At 47.4% G+C, this 16820-nt stretch overlaps 2 protein-coding genes across 2 annotated transcripts in view; one reads left to right on the forward strand and one right to left on the reverse strand.

Annotated features, from left to right (window-relative positions):
* The window catches only part of LOC118173971 (ankyrin repeat and KH domain-containing protein 1-like), a 116048-nt gene extending 101439 nt beyond the window's left edge, over positions 1 to 14609 (forward strand). Inside the window, exons 33-40 of the mRNA XM_035338943.1 lie at positions 242 to 1857; positions 5844 to 6038; positions 7112 to 7366; positions 8716 to 8891; positions 10384 to 10548; positions 10989 to 11035; positions 14008 to 14181; positions 14382 to 14609. Of these exons, the coding sequence (XP_035194834.1) occupies positions 242 to 1857; positions 5844 to 6038; positions 7112 to 7366; positions 8716 to 8891; positions 10384 to 10548; positions 10989 to 11035; positions 14008 to 14161 (2608 nt within the window). The 3' untranslated portion in view covers positions 14162 to 14181; positions 14382 to 14609. The remainder of the gene's footprint in view (positions 1 to 241; positions 1858 to 5843; positions 6039 to 7111; positions 7367 to 8715; positions 8892 to 10383; positions 10549 to 10988; positions 11036 to 14007; positions 14182 to 14381) is intronic.
* Positions 14610 to 15094: 485 nt separating this feature from the next.
* SRA1 (steroid receptor RNA activator 1) overlaps positions 15095 to 16820 on the reverse strand; it is a 23298-nt gene continuing 21572 nt past the window's right edge. Inside the window, exons 3-6 of the mRNA XM_035338944.1 lie at positions 16542 to 16661; positions 15874 to 16082; positions 15560 to 15668; positions 15095 to 15472 (exon numbers count right to left, since the gene is read on the reverse strand). Of these exons, the coding sequence (XP_035194835.1) occupies positions 15279 to 15472; positions 15560 to 15668; positions 15874 to 16082; positions 16542 to 16661 (632 nt within the window). The 3' untranslated portion in view covers positions 15095 to 15278. The remainder of the gene's footprint in view (positions 15473 to 15559; positions 15669 to 15873; positions 16083 to 16541; positions 16662 to 16820) is intronic.

The raw sequence follows: 16820 nt of genomic DNA on the forward strand, positions 1-16820 counted from the left end.
GCTTTGTTTGCTTTTTAAGACAGGATGTATTTGGTTTCTTGGTTCTAGAATAGAACGCTTATAACTGCTGCCAAGATATGCTGAAGGTCTGCTTATTCAGGTTATTTCTTGACTTTTGCTTATCTTAAGGATTAACTTACTGGAGTAAGTTGCAGTAGACTTGTAGATCAGTATTAAATTGGGGCTACAGAATGCTGCACTTATCTGTTGTAAAAGATAATTATGTTCCTGTTTAATACAGGGGTGGTACTGAGTCAACGCGATATGCAGTGCAGCTCATCAATGCCCTTATTCAAGATCCTGCTAAGGAACTGGAAGACTTGATTCCTAAAACTCATATAAGAACACCTGCTTCAAGTACCAAATCAATCCATGCAAACTTTTCATCTGGAGTTAGTACTGCATCTGCTTCAAACAAAAACTCCTTTCCTCTCGGAGCACCGCCTCTCGTTACATCACAGTCATCAACACTGTCTACTTTCCAGCCTACGAACAAATTAAACAAGAACGTCCCAGCAAATGTGCGCTCATCTTTTCCGGTGTCTCTTCCTCTAGCTTATTCTCACCCACATTTTGCCTTGCTGGCTGCCCAAACTATGCAACAGATCCGGCACCCTCGCTTACCTATGGCCCAATTCGGAGGAACATTTTCACCTTCACCAAACACTTGGGGACCATTCCCGGTGAGACCAGTTAACCCTGGCAGCACAAACAGCTCTCCTAAGCATAATAGTTCAAATCGCGTAGGTAGTCAGAACGGAAATATTTTACAGACAGAGTCTCCTGGATTAGCTACTTCTACTTGTCCCATTACTGTCTCTTCAGTAGTTGCTTCCACCCAACCGCTATGTGTAACAAGTAATCGGACTCCCTCTTCAGTCAGAAAGCAGTTGTTTGCCTGTGTTCCTAAGACGAGTGCTGCAGCAACAGCAATTTCAACCGTGACAAGCACATGTAGCGCTCTGCCTTCGGCCTCCTCTGCACCCCCAAACAATGGGCAAGTTCCTGCAGCATTTCTGCCTTCTAATGCTCCACAAACACAGCATTCTGCACTTAAAGTGGACTCTTTCTCAGCTGTCTCAGCACCCAAAGAGAAGGTATCAACACCAGACCAGCCTGCTGGAAATGTGTGCGTGCCATCTTCAGTTGCAAGTAGTTCCAGTATGTCAACTAGCAGCAATTCAGGAGTCACCGAAGCTCACCCATCCAGCAGCCCCACACCACAAAGTAACGCCCAAGATGAAATACTACCAGCCAGCGTGTCGGAGATCGGTCCTTCTATGTCGATGCCTTTTTCTTCCAGCTCAGAACCCTCTCCTTTAAGCTTAGCATCACCCAGGTCAGTTGTTGCAGATAATCAGGACAACAGTAACTTACCTCAAGTAGCTGTACCAGCACCTCGAGTTACTCACAGGATGCAGTCCAGAGGTTCTTTCTATTCAGTGGTACCAAATGCAAACCTACATCAAGATCCTCAGTCTATTTTTGTTACAAATCAAGTTCCCATAACACCTTCTCAAGGTCCACCTGCTGCGGTGCAGCTTTCGTCAGCCATGAACGTTATGAATGGTTCTCAGATGCACATTAACTCAGCAAATAAATCATTGCCTCCTGCCTTTGGGCCAGCAACGCTCTTCAATCACTTCAGTAGTCTTTTTGATAGCAACCAGGTGCCCTCTAACCAAGGATGGGGAGACTGTCCTCTCTCTACCCGAGCAGCAGCTGACCCATCTTTCACTGTTCAGTCTACCTTTCTGAATAACTCTGTGCTAGGACATGTGGAAAACATGCATCCTGATAACTCCAAGGCTCCTGGTTTCAGGCCACCTTCCCAGCGGGTTTCTACCAGCCCTGTAGGTAAGTCACTAACATCATGCACCGGACAGAAATTTTTTTCCAGCCATTACACTTCGGCCATTGTAAATTGTTTGAGAAACAGTTTACAAATTAAGGTTATAGAATACTAGTGTAACAAATACGGCCTATTTTTGTGCAAGTGCTCTTTAAAATTGTTAGAAGCTTATGTGAAATTGGTGTGCTCCTGCATGGTGTGTTACTAGGAAGCTGCTGTCCTTCAACTGTTAAGTACAGTAGTTGAAGATGACATGTTTTTAATTGAAATGGGTTAGGAACACTCGCAGTGAGCTCCCTGCCTGCTATACTCTGCCTCGAAGATTATCATCCTCTTAGTAACAGCGATGATAGTGCAGGGTAACTACCAGCATCCGCTTGGCTGAAAGAGACCCTCAAGAGATTTTCTTCTATGCTACCCCATTCTCCCCTTTGTTCTTGCTGTAATGAATTTATGGTGCCTGGCAGCTGGATAGCTGGAGAGCCTTGCTTTGAAGTTGAAGATATCTACCACTCTGTGTTAGATACGAAGATATGTAACGCTCTGTGTTAGATGTTTGAGCTAATGCTTCAGGACTTGAATGCTGAATTTGGGCATTTCAGTAGTTTGACTTCCAGAGTAAAGGAAACGGGGACACTGGGAAGATGTAGTGGTAGATGAAAAGCAACTGGGTCTTGCTCCTCAGATTGTCTGCTACCAGAAGAATTGCCGGACCCTCCTCAGTAGATACCAGAAACACTTCACATTGTCTCACCTTTATCTGCAGTGCTCGCAACTGGATGTTGGCTGTTAATGGAATACCCTGCCCAGGGGAAGGAAACTTAGGGCAAATGGGGCCCAATCATTTTTCTTATGATTGGGCTCTGTGTATACAGACTTCACATAGCAGCAAAAATTTTGCTGTTCCCTTATGCATCTGTTTTTCATTAGGGGGAAAAAAAGCATTGGTCCCTTTTATATGCTTAAATGGCAGTAAGCATTTAAAAGGTAGCTGTTCCGAGTTAAGAGTTAAGTGAATGCTCAAGGACAGTGAGTCTGGGGAGACAAGTGTGAATTTCTTCTCATCTGAAGCACAAAAACGTTCAGATGTAACCCAATTTTTCCAGTCTGGAACTTGATTGGGATATTACAAAATAAAGAACAACAGAAAAATATGTAAAATGTGCCCCTAAAATCCTGACTGGTGACTGGTTTGTCAGGTCCTCTGACTCATAACGTCATTCTACTTTATGCTACTTCTGATCACCTTCATTTCAGAATCTAAATGTGGTCTGTTACACAGAAGGAGAAGCGATTTACTGGAGTTAGAGGAGAAGGGGGCATCTGTGGGCATGATGCTGAGGAAAGAAGAGGGGGCAGTAGGCTGAGGACCTCTCTTATACCAGGACCTTATACCAGAAGTGTGGTCCTGCAAGTCTCTCTGCCCATGTCTTTCACTGGTGGTTCACAGATGAACAAACTTGAGTTTTCTCTGATTGACCAGTTCCTTTGAGACGTGTGTGTGCATGTCCCTACTGGCTGTGGATCTGTTCTGGAAATGGCCCTTTGTCCTGTATGTGTCGTCTTATTTCTTGTTCTAGCAGTTTACAGATTGAGGGCAGGCTTAGGCTGTTTGGGAAGGCTGTGCAGAAAACCAAATTTTTTTTTCTGTGCATTTTAAGAAAGGATTTGAGACCTTGTTCTTCTTCATTAAAAGGTATTTCATACTCAATGTAGGTCAGCTTAAAAAGCAGCACGACTACAAAGTTGCGCGAGATGACTGGGCTCCCTGTTTTACGAGGAGTCACCAAGTATCGTTGCTTCTTATCTAAACGTAGTGTTAGCTCTTACAGTTAACCAGTTTTTGCAGGAGTGTCTGGGGGCTTTGGTAAACTGAATTTTGAGTGGAATTTGTGTGAGGCTGATAAACCAGTCCCTTAAAGCTCAGGTATGCTTTCAGAGTGTAATGAAGAGCCTGAATTTATGGGCTAAGTAACTGCAAATTACACTATTGCAAAATGTTTTATTCTGAGTTTTAATATTAAAACATCTGATTCCATTGGTAAATACATAAATAGAAAGCTCATTACTGAAATCTGGATGAAATCGTAAGTCATTGTTCATAGAAGCAACTTAATATTAAACTAAGCTTTTTTTCATCTACTTCAATGAATCATAGAATCATTTAGGTTGGAAAAGACCCCTCAGGTCATCAGTCCAACTGTAAAGACAAGACAAAAGCAAGACTGAAAAGTGACTACTCTGTTGAATTTGCACATCTCTGGCTGTCACACTTCCTTCTAGCTGTAGAAAACACGCGGCAGTGCCGAAACTGCCTTGGTTGTTCAGTCATTGCACTCTGAAAGCTGTGTCCCCATCCTACCAAGCATAAAGAAGCACAGTTGGGCATCTTCCTTCTGCCGAAGAGCTCTTTTTGTCACAATCTGTACCTTGTTCTCCATTTAGGAAACAAGCAGTCCCCGTGGGCCTCAGCTCCGTTACCCCTTCTGTGCAGGGAAGAGTTCTTGAAACTCAGCATCTTCAGTGGTTGTCAGCCAGCTGGAAACCAGTTGCTTTGTGGTGGCAGCTATGACCCTGGGGGGCTTTTGACTACTCCAGAATGTACTTTTGTGCATGGAGGGTTAGGAAGAGCATCCCATTGGCAGCTCTGTAACAGGTGTGTAGGAAGGGCCCCTCAGCTAGAGATGCTGCAATCTGCTTATTGCTGTGCTAGAGCTGAGCCTGCAGGCTCTAGGCAGATAAAGATCACTTGAGCTGTGTTTTCAGGCAGCCTGCACAGGCATTAGCATCTTCCTTAGAGTGATGGAGCCACCTGCGCTGTGAGAAACCATGTAAGGTTGTATCCCCAAATCAGGGCTCCCTTATGAGCACCCTGTAGTTGGGTGGTGGTGATTTACTTTTATTTCCCGTTGTCTGTTATGGAGACTTAATCTTTTGGGTAGGACTAGTGAGAAAAAATGCCACCTCCTTCAAATCCAGGAAGTCATTTCTATTGATGTGGTCAGGTTGGATCTGCCACTTTTGGAAGGAGCAAATCGGGGCTTTGTGGTTGGCGTGGGGCTTCTGCTTCATTTAATACTGGGGAGGAGACCTAGCTTTCAGTAACATATCCAGGAGATGCAAGGTACCCCTCTAGTTTATGACCTGTTGCCTGTCACCACTGCTGTTTTCAGGCTTCTGGGATGTAGGTAGGTACTTAGTTTCCACCTTGCTCTGTGGCAGTATAGGCTAGTCCTGGCTGTGGTCATTTTGAAATGTTTAAATGGTGTTGAAACTGCTCTTGTTTAATAGGCCCTTGAAACTAAACCCAAAACTCAGGTAAACATACGGTCATGCCTGCTTATGCTTTTTTTCTGGTAATAACGTGTGATGAAATCTTTCACATTTTGGAAAAGTGCTTAAAAGCTTTGGCTCGTTCAAAAACTGTAATTACCTTTGTTAATTCATTTTTGTGGGACTGAACTTTCTCTCCATCTTACCCTTCCTCACGCACATTTCTGTAGAAAGCAGCCCCCTCACCCTTCAGCACTGGTTTCTTGGATGCAGTATGCTCTGACTGATCTATACGTGAATGTAGCTATGGGATGGCAAAAACTGTACCGCAGCGAAACTTTCTTGTTGTTTGATTCCCTCAGGACTTTCACAGAGCCCTGTGTTCCTGTTTGACTTGCATGGCTCTTTTCTAAGGAAAGATTTTTTTTATGCTCCCAGTTTTCCTCTTTTGCCTTCCATGCTAGGACTTTGATTCCTTTCAGTGACCAAAGCGTTGTTTTCTCTGCTTTCACCTCAAGTTTTAACAAAAACATACATAAATTAACTCTGGTAGTTTCTGTCTGAGGGAGAATCGTGCATCTGTAAAATGAACTTACCGTGTGCGGATACCCCTGCAGGTGATGAGATGCTTTAGCTATATTTGGAGCACTAGCTCTCTCTGGTGCTTTGAAGCAGGTTCCCAAAGAGAAATATTTAATGAAATTTATGTTTATTTCAGGCTTACCCTCTCTAGATCCATCCAACAGCTCTACAACTTCTTCTTCAGGTCCTTTGACAGGCTTTTCAGCAAACATGCAAGGAGCACGGGTTTACCTTCAAGGGCCAGCGCCTGTTGGGACTCCCAGCTTTAACAGACAGCATTTTTCACCACATCCTTGGACAAGCGCAACAAATTCATGTAGGAACTTCATGGGTCTGTCTTAGTTAACTGTAAATTCGTAGTAGACTTGTAACTTGAGGGGAAATTAGCCAGTGATGCACAAAATGCTTTCCAATTGTGTCTAGCAGTTGTGAGGATGAAGTGCTAATCCCACCTAACTATTTGGTTCTTAATGTATAAAATGTCACTAGTTCTGGTAGCGTAACTAAAGACATATTTGGGCAAAAAATCCAGTCATAGGCTCTAAAAGGAAAAGGCATGAAGGTGTGGGGGAGTGGAGGTGATTGTACCAAACCAAAGATTCCCCTCTAAAAGAGTGTAAAACTAGGTGAAAATGTCACGTTTGCCATGGTTTGAAGCTATACTTTTTTTTCTTGGTGTTTTTTTTTTTTTATTTGATATTCTGGAATTTTCATGTTAGTTAAAATGTTCCAGATCCTTAATGCATCATCCAGGGTAACATAGGGACACAGGGTTTTCCTCCTCATGGGAAGAACATGGAAGTAGCTTTACAGAAAATATGGGTCTTTGATTCAGAGTCTTAAATGAAGAGACTTTTCATGTCACTGCATGCAACTTCATTGCCACTCTAAACATAACAACTAAAATGTTTAAATGAGTGCTCAAAAGAAGTTGGATTTCACAGGAAGAGTCAGAGACGCTTCTGAAGTTGGTGGAAGTTATGCTTTTACGTTACATATGTTGACTTTGCGAAGCTGTCTTTAATTTCTCTTCTGCTGGAGGTGGTGGAGACCAAAACCAGGCTGCTTAGATATTTACGGAATTTTGGCTGATTTTTTTCATACCTTCCTGAAACTCTTCCATGTTTCTTATTCTTTCTTGTAGTTATTTTAGATGCACTTCTATGTCGTGACGATATCACCATTCTGATGGCTTAAAGCATTTGTGTTAATGTTTGCTTTAGAGTTAAAATAAACTTTAAACAGAAATTCTGTGAAAAAGTAAAGAATGTTGGGGGGGAGGAAGGCTTTAAAACCTTCCTATTATTTGCTTTGAGACAATATTGGGGGGATAGAGAGGGCTGCATTTACTGTCACTATCTTGTGTGCTTTTTGTGTGATTAAGCAAAAGAAATGCTCTTTCAGCAGGTGAATCTCCAATTCCATCAGTTTCCTCAGGATCGTCTTCACCCCTTTCAGCTGCTTCTGCACCTTCTAACTTGGGCCAGCCAAAAACGGGTAACACAAACCAAGATCGAAAGGTACCCCCTCCCATTGGGACAGAAAGACTTGCTAGAATTCGACAGGGAGGATCTGTCACGCCTACGCCCTTAGGAACCAACTTTACAGCTCCCGTTGGTCATAGCGGTATTTGGTCGTTTGGAGTTAACAGTGTATCTGGTAAGTCCACTATGTACGGTCTGGGATAGCCTGAAGAAACCTGGGGAGCCTTTTGGAAATACTATTTTCAAAAAGAAGTTGGATAGGGAAAGTGGGAGGAGGAATCAACTACCATGCAGTATATCCTAAAAGGAAAACAGGTATCAAAGTGGTGTGTTTTAGCAAAGAAATCATCAGTGAAAGTGTGGCTTTCTCTCCTAACCTAATAGAGGTAATTCTCACACAGTCTAGATTCTCTCTGAGTACAATTGTTAAACCCTGAAAACAGTTTAAAAAAAAAAAGTCACATTAGGTGTATTGAACAATACGGAATTTTAAAAAATAATCAACTTTACCTATTAAGGGAATCCATCTCCAAGTCTGACCTTCAGCCTGAAAGGACAAGAGCCTTCCTCCAAGTTTCTACTTGCTATCCATTAACACTTTAAAACACGAGCTGTGGTGCAGCTAATACATCCAGAACTGTGTAGTTGCGGGTGATGATTTTCCATTGATCTCCTCATGGCTCTTAAAGATGATGGGATAACTTCTGTTCTAGGCAGTCCCACTTTCAAAAGAATGACTTTGAAACAGCTGAAGTCTTGCATTCAGTTACCTGATAGCATGGGATCCTTGTGGAAAGGAGGAGCTGCATCATTTGAGTTGTAGATTGTTTCTGTTTGTAAGCTAAAGACAAATGCATAATGGCCCTGTATTTGTTACATTTTTTGGTAATTACCTAGATATTTCCTTTTAACTTCAGTTTCTCGCTTGTACTGCATTGGAAAGCAAACAAGAAAAGCTCATGTGCGCTCACAGACGATGTTCAGAAGTTTATTGAATCTTAATGGTTCTACTGTGGACACGTGCAATTTGAAGTTACTAGAAGTCTCCATAACCTCCATGCTTGTCTGGAGGACCAAGATGAATGTGCACTCGGATGGCCTGTGTCCAGTGCTTCCGACCTTCCCTGGTCTTAATGGACTTTCTTCTTTCCCTTTTTTTGTCCCTGTCAAAAAGTGTAACTTTTTGTGTTCCTGTGATAATGGACAGGTACACGACAAAGGAAGTGGAACAGCCTTACCTGGGGTGCTTGCAGCAGCTTCCCTCTGAGAGGCCATGACCCTACTGATAAGACTTGTGCGTTTGCTTTGTTTGTAGTGTGTTAATAGTCTAAACATTGCGGGTATCTTCCTACTGTGTGTAGGCTGTGGCAATTCTGCCTTTGCTCAGAGTAGAGCCCTAAGATATTCTGCAGCTGTTTTCTGGGAGCCTTTGGATTTGTAGAGATCTGTGCAGCTGTATACACCAGTGCTCTAGAGAATCTTCGATCGTTTGTAATTGTCCGATTTCAATCTCTTCTTTTCCAGAAGGCTTGTCAGGTTGGTCTCAGCCTGTAATGGGAAATCACCCAATGCATCAGCAATTGTCGGATCCAGGCACTTTTTCTCAACATCAGCCAATGGAGAGAGATGATTCTGGAATAGTGGCGCCCTCAAACATTTTCCACCAACCTATGCCAAATAGTTTTGTGGATTTTTCTAAAGTAAGTCACGGAGGGCTGGCTTTTGGCTATTAAATGACCACATAATTTATTTGCTGGAGCTGTTTGGGCAGTATAAGACTAACAGACAGGGTTCATGACACTACTTTTCTGAAAACAACTGGGATCGGTTTGGAAAATCACTGATCTGTTCAGGTGTTTCAGTGTGCTAGTAGACACGAGGAGTCTGCAGCATTTATGTTGAGACAGATTTACACGAGTGCTATGTTCTGTTTTGCCGATTTACACAGTATACCATTTCTCAGTGTAGCTAGTTCTGAACCTCCTTTCATCCTAGCACTGATTTTGCTGGCTAGAAAAGATACACAAACCTAGAGGTGCACTTAAACAAAAACAGAATGTGGGGATTACAAATGCTCCCTTGTTTAGGCACTAGATGCCTCTATCATCCTTCAGTTTCCTTTCTTAGAGACTCAGTCGCTTGGAAATGGTATCAAAAGGCTTGTTCAGCTCTTGAGGCTGTTTAAACATACAGATCATGCCTGTGAACGCTACCAGCCTTTCTTAAGGAAGTGGCAGCCTGAGAGAACCGCTCACGAGCCTGCACGTTGTTGTTAGCATTGGAAAGTAGCTTGAAGCAAACCAATGTTGCCAAGCCACCATCAGCTCAGCCTCCACTGGAGGAATGTCCGGGGCATGTGCTTTTTGGGTCTTCCGAATTGTAGAGCAGCAGTCATCTGAACACAGGAAAGAAGTTCTCTAATTGCAAAGTCTGCTCTTTAACTTCCTCTTTCTGAACTGGGTGAATATTTTTGATGGCTGTTAAGTAATTTATAGAAAATACCCAACTTGGATGGAGTCTTGTAGTCTCAAGCTGCCTGAGGGCTTCGCTGTAGCAGCCCTCTAGCTGTGGCAGTGTGTGCAGCAAGATTATCATGTGGTGCAGAGGTGAGAAGAGGGAACTGAGATCATTTTGTGCAGCTGCTGTGTCCTGCTTTTGGGGTAATCTGAAAGCATTTTGCAGAGGTTGCCAGCTTTTCAATTCACTGTGAGATGTAATTTCAGAAAAATGGGTACGTTGTCTTGAATCTCAAGCTCTGAAGAGTCTTTGTATTGCAAACTCTACCTAGGTGTGCCGTGATGCCCCTTTCCTTACAGTGCTAATACTTAGTCTGTGAATGTTAAATAGGGATTTGAACCATCTGTCATCATGGAAAACATGGTTTATGCTTGTGCATAATCCTTTACAACTGAAGTCTGACTAAATGTTGATTTTATGTAGTACTGCTTTCTGCATAGTTTTTAAACACTACAAATGGGATGTGATGCGTCTTTTCATTTTCAGCATTTCCTGGTGTTGTCCTTGCCTCTCTCTCAGGCCAGCATTTCAGAGGCAGATGCGATCTCTGAAGTGTTTGGTTGTTGTATGACAAAAGATGAAAGGTACTATACTGCAGAAGCAAGAGAAACCACAGTCATCTTCCCTAACCACGAACTGTTCTGTTTTTGTTTTGTTTTGTTTTCTTTCCTTTAGGGCCTACCGATATCCATGTACGGTGGCACTCTAATACCGTCACACCCTCAGCTGGCAGACGGTCCAGGAGGGCCCCTCTTTAATGGGCTTCATACTCCAGATCCGGCCTGGAATCCCATGATCAAAGTAGTCCAAAACTCAACAGAATGTACTGATGCTCAGCAGGTAGTTTGATTGCATTTTTCCACCTTTGCTTCTGTGGGGCTTTGTACAGTGCTTTGCTTTATTTGTTTTTTCTTTATTTTTTTTAGCTAGGTGACTTTTTTCCAGTCCTTTGATATTAGAATTGTGCATGATTTTTCACCCATAGTGTGCGTGTACAAATACAGCACTACCCCTGCCACAGCTTTCAGGTAAAACGGCCAGAATTTTCCAAAAAGCTGAACAAGGTAACAGCCTTTGTAAGTGGTAGGGGTTACCTCCGTACTTGCTACCTTGCAGGTTGTCAGTCAAAACCTGGCCAGAGATGAAGACAGCTCCTGTTCTTTGGCAGTTGGGTTGTATTTTAGGGGGAAGCCTTAAGCTTGCCCTCTAGTGGTTAAATTCTATTAAAGGAAGCTTTGTTTGTTTTCATAATGGCCTTGTCTTTTTATTTCTTGCTGTAGATTTGGCCTGGCACCTGGGCACCTCACATTGGAAACATGCATCTCAAGTACGTCAACTGATTTAAGGGGGTCTATCCTTTTTTAGCCTTGTTTGGGAAACCTTATCTTGAAGAACCTTGGGGATTTTTTTAATGTGCCTAACTAAGCAATTTTCTGTGGGCTGTAACAATGAAAACTTGATTGCTCGTTGTATAAGAACAAATTGGTTTACTTATACAACTGATTCTGTTCTCCGGTTAGTTTAGCCATTCTGAACTTAAAAATCAGATGAAACTAATGCTGGCTAAACCCTACTGAATGCTACTTGCAGGAGAGAACTAGATGATTTCAAACTTTTAGGGTGGTAAATACATGTATAATTGTTTACATAAAAAGAAAAGCTGGGTAAATTTCATGTCGTATAGTGGCTCTACTTTATGTAGCCTGTATTAATGTGAAATATTTACCTGAATATTCAATAAAAGGCAAACAGTATTTATAGGTTGTGTGTGAGAATTTTGGAAGAGGATATATGTGGTTATCACTGGTAGCTGCCGTGAGCAGTGATGCATCCTTTCAGAGTCACATCAGCACGTGGATGTAGTCAGGGTTTGGGGGGAGGGGGGGGCAGGAGTGTTTCGATGTACAGTCGTTTGTGATACGAACTCCGCTGGGTTCTCCCCCCTGCCAGTCATGGTGATTGTCTGTTTGTTTGTTTGTGTGAACATCTTGTATATCTTTCTTTTCTGGGTTAGTTCTGTTTCTTGTAGTGCTCTCTTTCCAGGTGGGTTGCCTGAGACAATCAGGTATTGTTCAGTGGCTGACTTGACACCTTGGCAGCCAGTAGTGTCTTAATTTGCAGCAGGTAAATGAGCAGCTTATAGATGAACACAGGGCTTGGCTTCTTCACCTGACTCTGTGACTAGCTGCTCAGAAGCAGACACTAGGAAAGTAGAGACCACTTGCTACCAGAGAAAAATGTAATTAATTAATTAATTTTAAGCTTCTTATAACCCTTAAATCTGGTGAGAGCTTCCCAAGTCTCTTCCATAAGCAAGAAGGGGATTTTTGCATACTACTTAAGATGAATGATCCTTCTCCACCCAGACTGATTCCAGTGTTGGCCTGCAATGGAAGTTTTCCACTTCCTGCATTCAGACTATGCTGATTTCTGATTTTGATCAGTGGTGATGCAGTAACTACACTGAATATTTGGTCCATTTCTCAAGCAGGTAACTACGGTGCACAAACTGTCCAATGTAATGGACCACTTTTGATGGTCTCTTAGACCAGAGAACAGATGGAGACTTCTTTGCCTTCCTTCTTCCTCCTCCTGACCATTCCTTACATGCAACAGCAGTTTCCCCAGGAAAAGCATGAGGAAAGAGCACCCAAAAGAGAGGATCAGTGATAATTTGCATGGAGTAAACTCTTGAAATAATGTAACGGTGTGTGTTCTCTGTCCCAGTTACTCCCGAGTGTTCAGGAGTACTGAAAATATGAAGTGCACAAGTAGTATCTGAGTACAATAGGCAAATAAACCTCAGAAACAATACTGGATGTGTTCAGATGTTCTACCTAGTACTCAAGAAGGAAAAGCAAAAAAAAAAATAATAATAATAATTGGTTTTACTGCTACCCTGACAGTGCAAATGTCAAAGGAGAAACACTTGTGTTAACAGGAATTGTATTAAAAGCAAATGGTGAAGGGAGAAAATGGCAGTCCAGTAAAGGAGCTTTTGTACTTAGGTGTCTGTTCTTGGGGATCCTTGGGTGAGTTGTTGCAGCTGTGGCCCTATGGATGGCACTCCGCTTAGCAGCGTGTGTACAGGAATGAGTTGTCCTCAATTTTGCATTAGTGAGGAGTCCTGGAGCTCTGCTGTAGGCATTGTGTTATTTTTTGCTGGCCAAGAGAGCTGGAAACTCTTTCCAGCTGGGCTGGCAGGGCTCCTAAACCAGCTTTGTGAAGCACATGTGAGTGAGAACTGGGCTGTGTCAGTGCCAGGTGTGGGGCTGGGGCTGTTGCACGCCTGTGTGCTGCTGGGGTGAGGAGCCCTGGGGGGGCAGGGCCCTGCCACACTTGCATGCAGGTCTGCTGCCCCTCAAGGCTCCATGGTGTGCTGGGCAGTGCTACCTCCTCATGCCCCATCCTGGGTGGCTGCAGCCTCCCTGCCCTGGATGGCTACAATTCTACTCTGGGTGGCATCCTCTGGGGCACTACATCAGGCTGTGTGTGCAGGGGCTGTGCTGGGGAGAGTTAAATTTTACCTTGAGTGGAGTGGTGGCCTCAGCTACCAGATCCCTGCCTGCTCTGTGCAGCCTGCCCTTTTCTGCTCCTGGGCAGCCCTGGCTGTGCTTCTCTGCCTCACTCCTGGTGCTGTGGCACCTCCCTGCCCAGGGACACTGCAGCAATCCCCCTGGTCCTGGCATCGGGAAGGCCTCTGCTCTGTAGCTGGAGTGGCAAAGGGAACCTAAAGTTCTGTGTGAAGACGGCAGAAGCTGTAGCCACTGCAGAGGCCATCGTTGCTGTCATACAACCCATGGGAGCAGGCAGAGGCTGTGCCTGGCATCTGAGGGCTGCACTGCTGGGGAATGGGCTCCTGGCAGCACTGCTGCAGTTGCTGGGGACAGTTCTGCTCCTAGGCTGGGATAGGCTGTACCCTGGCTTCTGGATGGGGAAGCATCCAGGTGCAAAGGCTGAAGTGCTGCAGGCACCACAGGGCTGGCCTTGGAGCCGGCCATCACTGCATGGGCTGCCACAGGGAAACGTGTGGTTTCCACACCCCCTGCCCCTGCTGTGCACTGCGCCTTCCAAGGCTTTGGGAGGCCCAGGAGGAAGGAACTGTGTTGGAAGCAGCTGCTGGGCAGGGTGCCGTTCAGTCCGTAGGAAGTCTCACCGTTGTTCCAAACGCAGCCATGGCTCCCACCACGGCCAAGCGCTGTGCTCCACCCCTGCTCTAGGCTCAGGCCCAGGCTGTGCTTCTCAGGGAAGGGGGCTGCCAGGGGAAAGCAGTGCCTGACAGCCCCCTGCTTTTGGCAGGTACCCACATCATCTACGTCCGCAAGTTCCTGCTGGAGTGCAAGAATTCGCCCGCGGCCAGGACTCCTCCCTGCTGCCTGCCCCTGATCCCCGGTGTCACCTCCCTGGCCCTGTGCAGCCTCGTCAAGCTGGGGGAGCTCAAGGAGCAGAATGAGAGTGAAGAAGCCATGCCAGGTGAGCAGCCCAGGCAGCACGGCCCCTGCCTACGCAGGCGTTAGGGCCCCGCTGCCTGGGGTGTGGGGCTCTCACCTGGCCACAAGGAGAGATCCTGTCTCAACCCTGAGCTCAGGCTGGCCCTGTTCCAGCCAGTTGCATGTTTCCTTTGAGGCAGCCCCATCCTAATGCTAGCCTTGTATGCCTCCCTACCCCTGCAGATCAAGACCAGTGTGAGATGGACATCTGACTTTCCAGCTTCCACTCTCTGGGCCGTGGCTGGGCCTGTTCCTGGGCCTTGTGGAGGTGCTGGCACCGTGACCAGCTGGCTGCAGTCCTCTCTGATGCTGGGGATGGATATGACACCTCAGGCTCTAGCACAACTGGCTGGTGCAGCTGCCTAGGAGCTCATGCTTGATTAATAAACACCCTGAAATCCCTGTGTGGAAGTGATGAATCTCTACACTGGGGCTCAGCTGGGTCCTCAGAGCCCTGGGGAAGGCAGCTTGGAGGAGCTGATCAGTGCCAGGTAACCCTAGGGCTATGCCCAGCGTTGCCTGGACCTGCACTGAGGCCAGTACTGCACTTGGAAGCACAGGCTCATGCCAGGGCCCAGCTGGATCTGCTCCCACATTTGGGATGCCACCTGTCCCCCCCCACCGCCCCAGCTGTGGTTGGGGCAGCTGCAAGCAGAGGGTGGAGCAGTGCACATGGGGCTATCTGGGGTCATTGTAACAACCAGCACTTGCGTGGCTTGGGGGGGCCTGGGCCAAGTATTGTGATGTTTCTGCCCCCTCCCTGAAGAGGTCCCCAGCATCTGAGCCATGCTAGGATGATGGTGACAACAAGGTGACAACAAGGTCTGGAGCTATGGCATAAAGCAAAGTTCTGCGGTAGCCAAGAGCCTACTGTGTCAAAGTTCCAGAGCAGGTCCTGACCAGGGGCAGAGAGGGCTATTTATTGACAGGCAGTGAATCACCACTGAAATGTTGCAGTGAGTAAAATCCCCCTTAGGAGAGCGCTGAGAGCCAGGAGCGTTGCCCCTTCTGCGAGTTCTTTCTGCTGGCACCTGGAGGCAGAGGCTGTCCTGCTTGCAGTCTGCAGCTCTGTGCTTGGCTTCAGGGAGCCTCCTGGTCGGGCTGGGCCTCAGTACTGTTGTCCCTCGGTGCAGCTGGTTCCACAGCAGGCAGTTTCCTTGTCTCAGCTATCAGGCGCTTGACGCCTACCAGCCACTGGCTCACCTCATTCACGTGGTCCACCATGAGGGAGCGGTGGATTTCATCTGCTGCATCCCAGTGGCATTGCTGGAGCTCTGCCAAGAAAGGGGAAGCTGTCAGCAGCTCTGGGTCAGCATTCCCATGGCCCAGGCTTGGTTTGTATGCAGCACCCCACCCCTCACCTTGCACCAGGAGGCTCATCCTCTTCTTCACAGGGGCCGACAGCTTCCCCTGTGACCACGACTCTCCAAGCACTGTCAGACGCCGCCCAATGTCATCACACACTTGTTTCTGGAAGCACCAAGATGAGCCATGGAGAGAACCTGCCTCTGGGCAGCCCTCCCAGGCAGGGGTGGCTCTCCTCACCCCACAGCCATCCTGGGTTTCTGGTGGGCTGCCACGCTCCCACGTTTCCCTCCACAGGACAGCAGTGCTGTCTTGTCTGGGCAGCCCTGCCTGGTGGGGCTAGCAGAGGAGCAAGCGCCAACGGCCTCACCTGCATCGTGGGCCGACAGTTGGCAAGGGTCTCCCTCAGAGGGCCAAGGACAGCATCTGCTGGCACATCGCCGCCCTCAGAGCTCTCCTCTGCAGCTGGCCTGGCACTCTCTGTCCTCAGGGCAGGGTTAACAGGCCCAAGCGGGGGTGGCCCCAGCACTTTGGGGGGCTGTGCTGCAGATGCAGCAGGGACATTGTCCGGAGGAGCACCTGGGGAGGACATGTGCCAGCGTGAAGCCCCATCAGCGGCATGCGCTCAGCCCAGCCAGTAAAGGCACCAGCCAGGTGTGGGGAAATGCAGGGTTGCCACCCCCATAAAACATGCCGAAGGGGAAAGGGGACCTTAGCCCACCACCACCTCCTGGCTCCATTGCCCCCCTGGCTGCACAGGACGGGCACCCAGTTGTTCCCGTGGGGTTGGAACTGCCGTGCCAGCACTGCCTGGCCCGAGGGGCAGCAGCAAGAGCGGGCACCGGCGGTTCTGCTCTCCAGCAGAGCCAGCCCGTGCTGCTCATGGGACGGGGCAGGGCGCGATGCCTGGGCTGGGCCTGGTCCCACCGGCCCTAAACGCGGCGTGCCGCGGCTCCATCCCCGGGCGGTCCCTTGGGGCCCTGGCGCCGCTGCCGGCTCTGCGGGCAGGGCGGCTGCGGGAGCTCGGCGGGTGCTGACCTGGGAGGGCTCCCGGGGCGGGCACCCGGCGAGTGAGCGGGGCTCGCCTGGGGCCCGCGCCCTGCGCCTGCAGCCCGTAGGAGAACTGGGGAGGGTCGTTCCAGCCGCGCTCCTTGTTCCCTGCGGGGGCAAAGGCCACGGTGAGAGGCTGCCGCTCGGCCTGGCGCTGGGCGGCCCGCGCACACGGCCCCGAGGCCCGGCCCGGCCACGACGCCACCCCTCGGCCCGCTTCCAGCCTCCCCCAGCCCCCCGGGACGTGCGTGTCCCCCCCCCCCCCCC

The sequence above is a fragment of the Oxyura jamaicensis genome, chromosome 13 (genome assembly GCF_011077185.1).
Source record: "Oxyura jamaicensis isolate SHBP4307 breed ruddy duck chromosome 13, BPBGC_Ojam_1.0, whole genome shotgun sequence".
NCBI lineage: Eukaryota > Metazoa > Chordata > Aves > Anseriformes > Anatidae > Oxyura > Oxyura jamaicensis.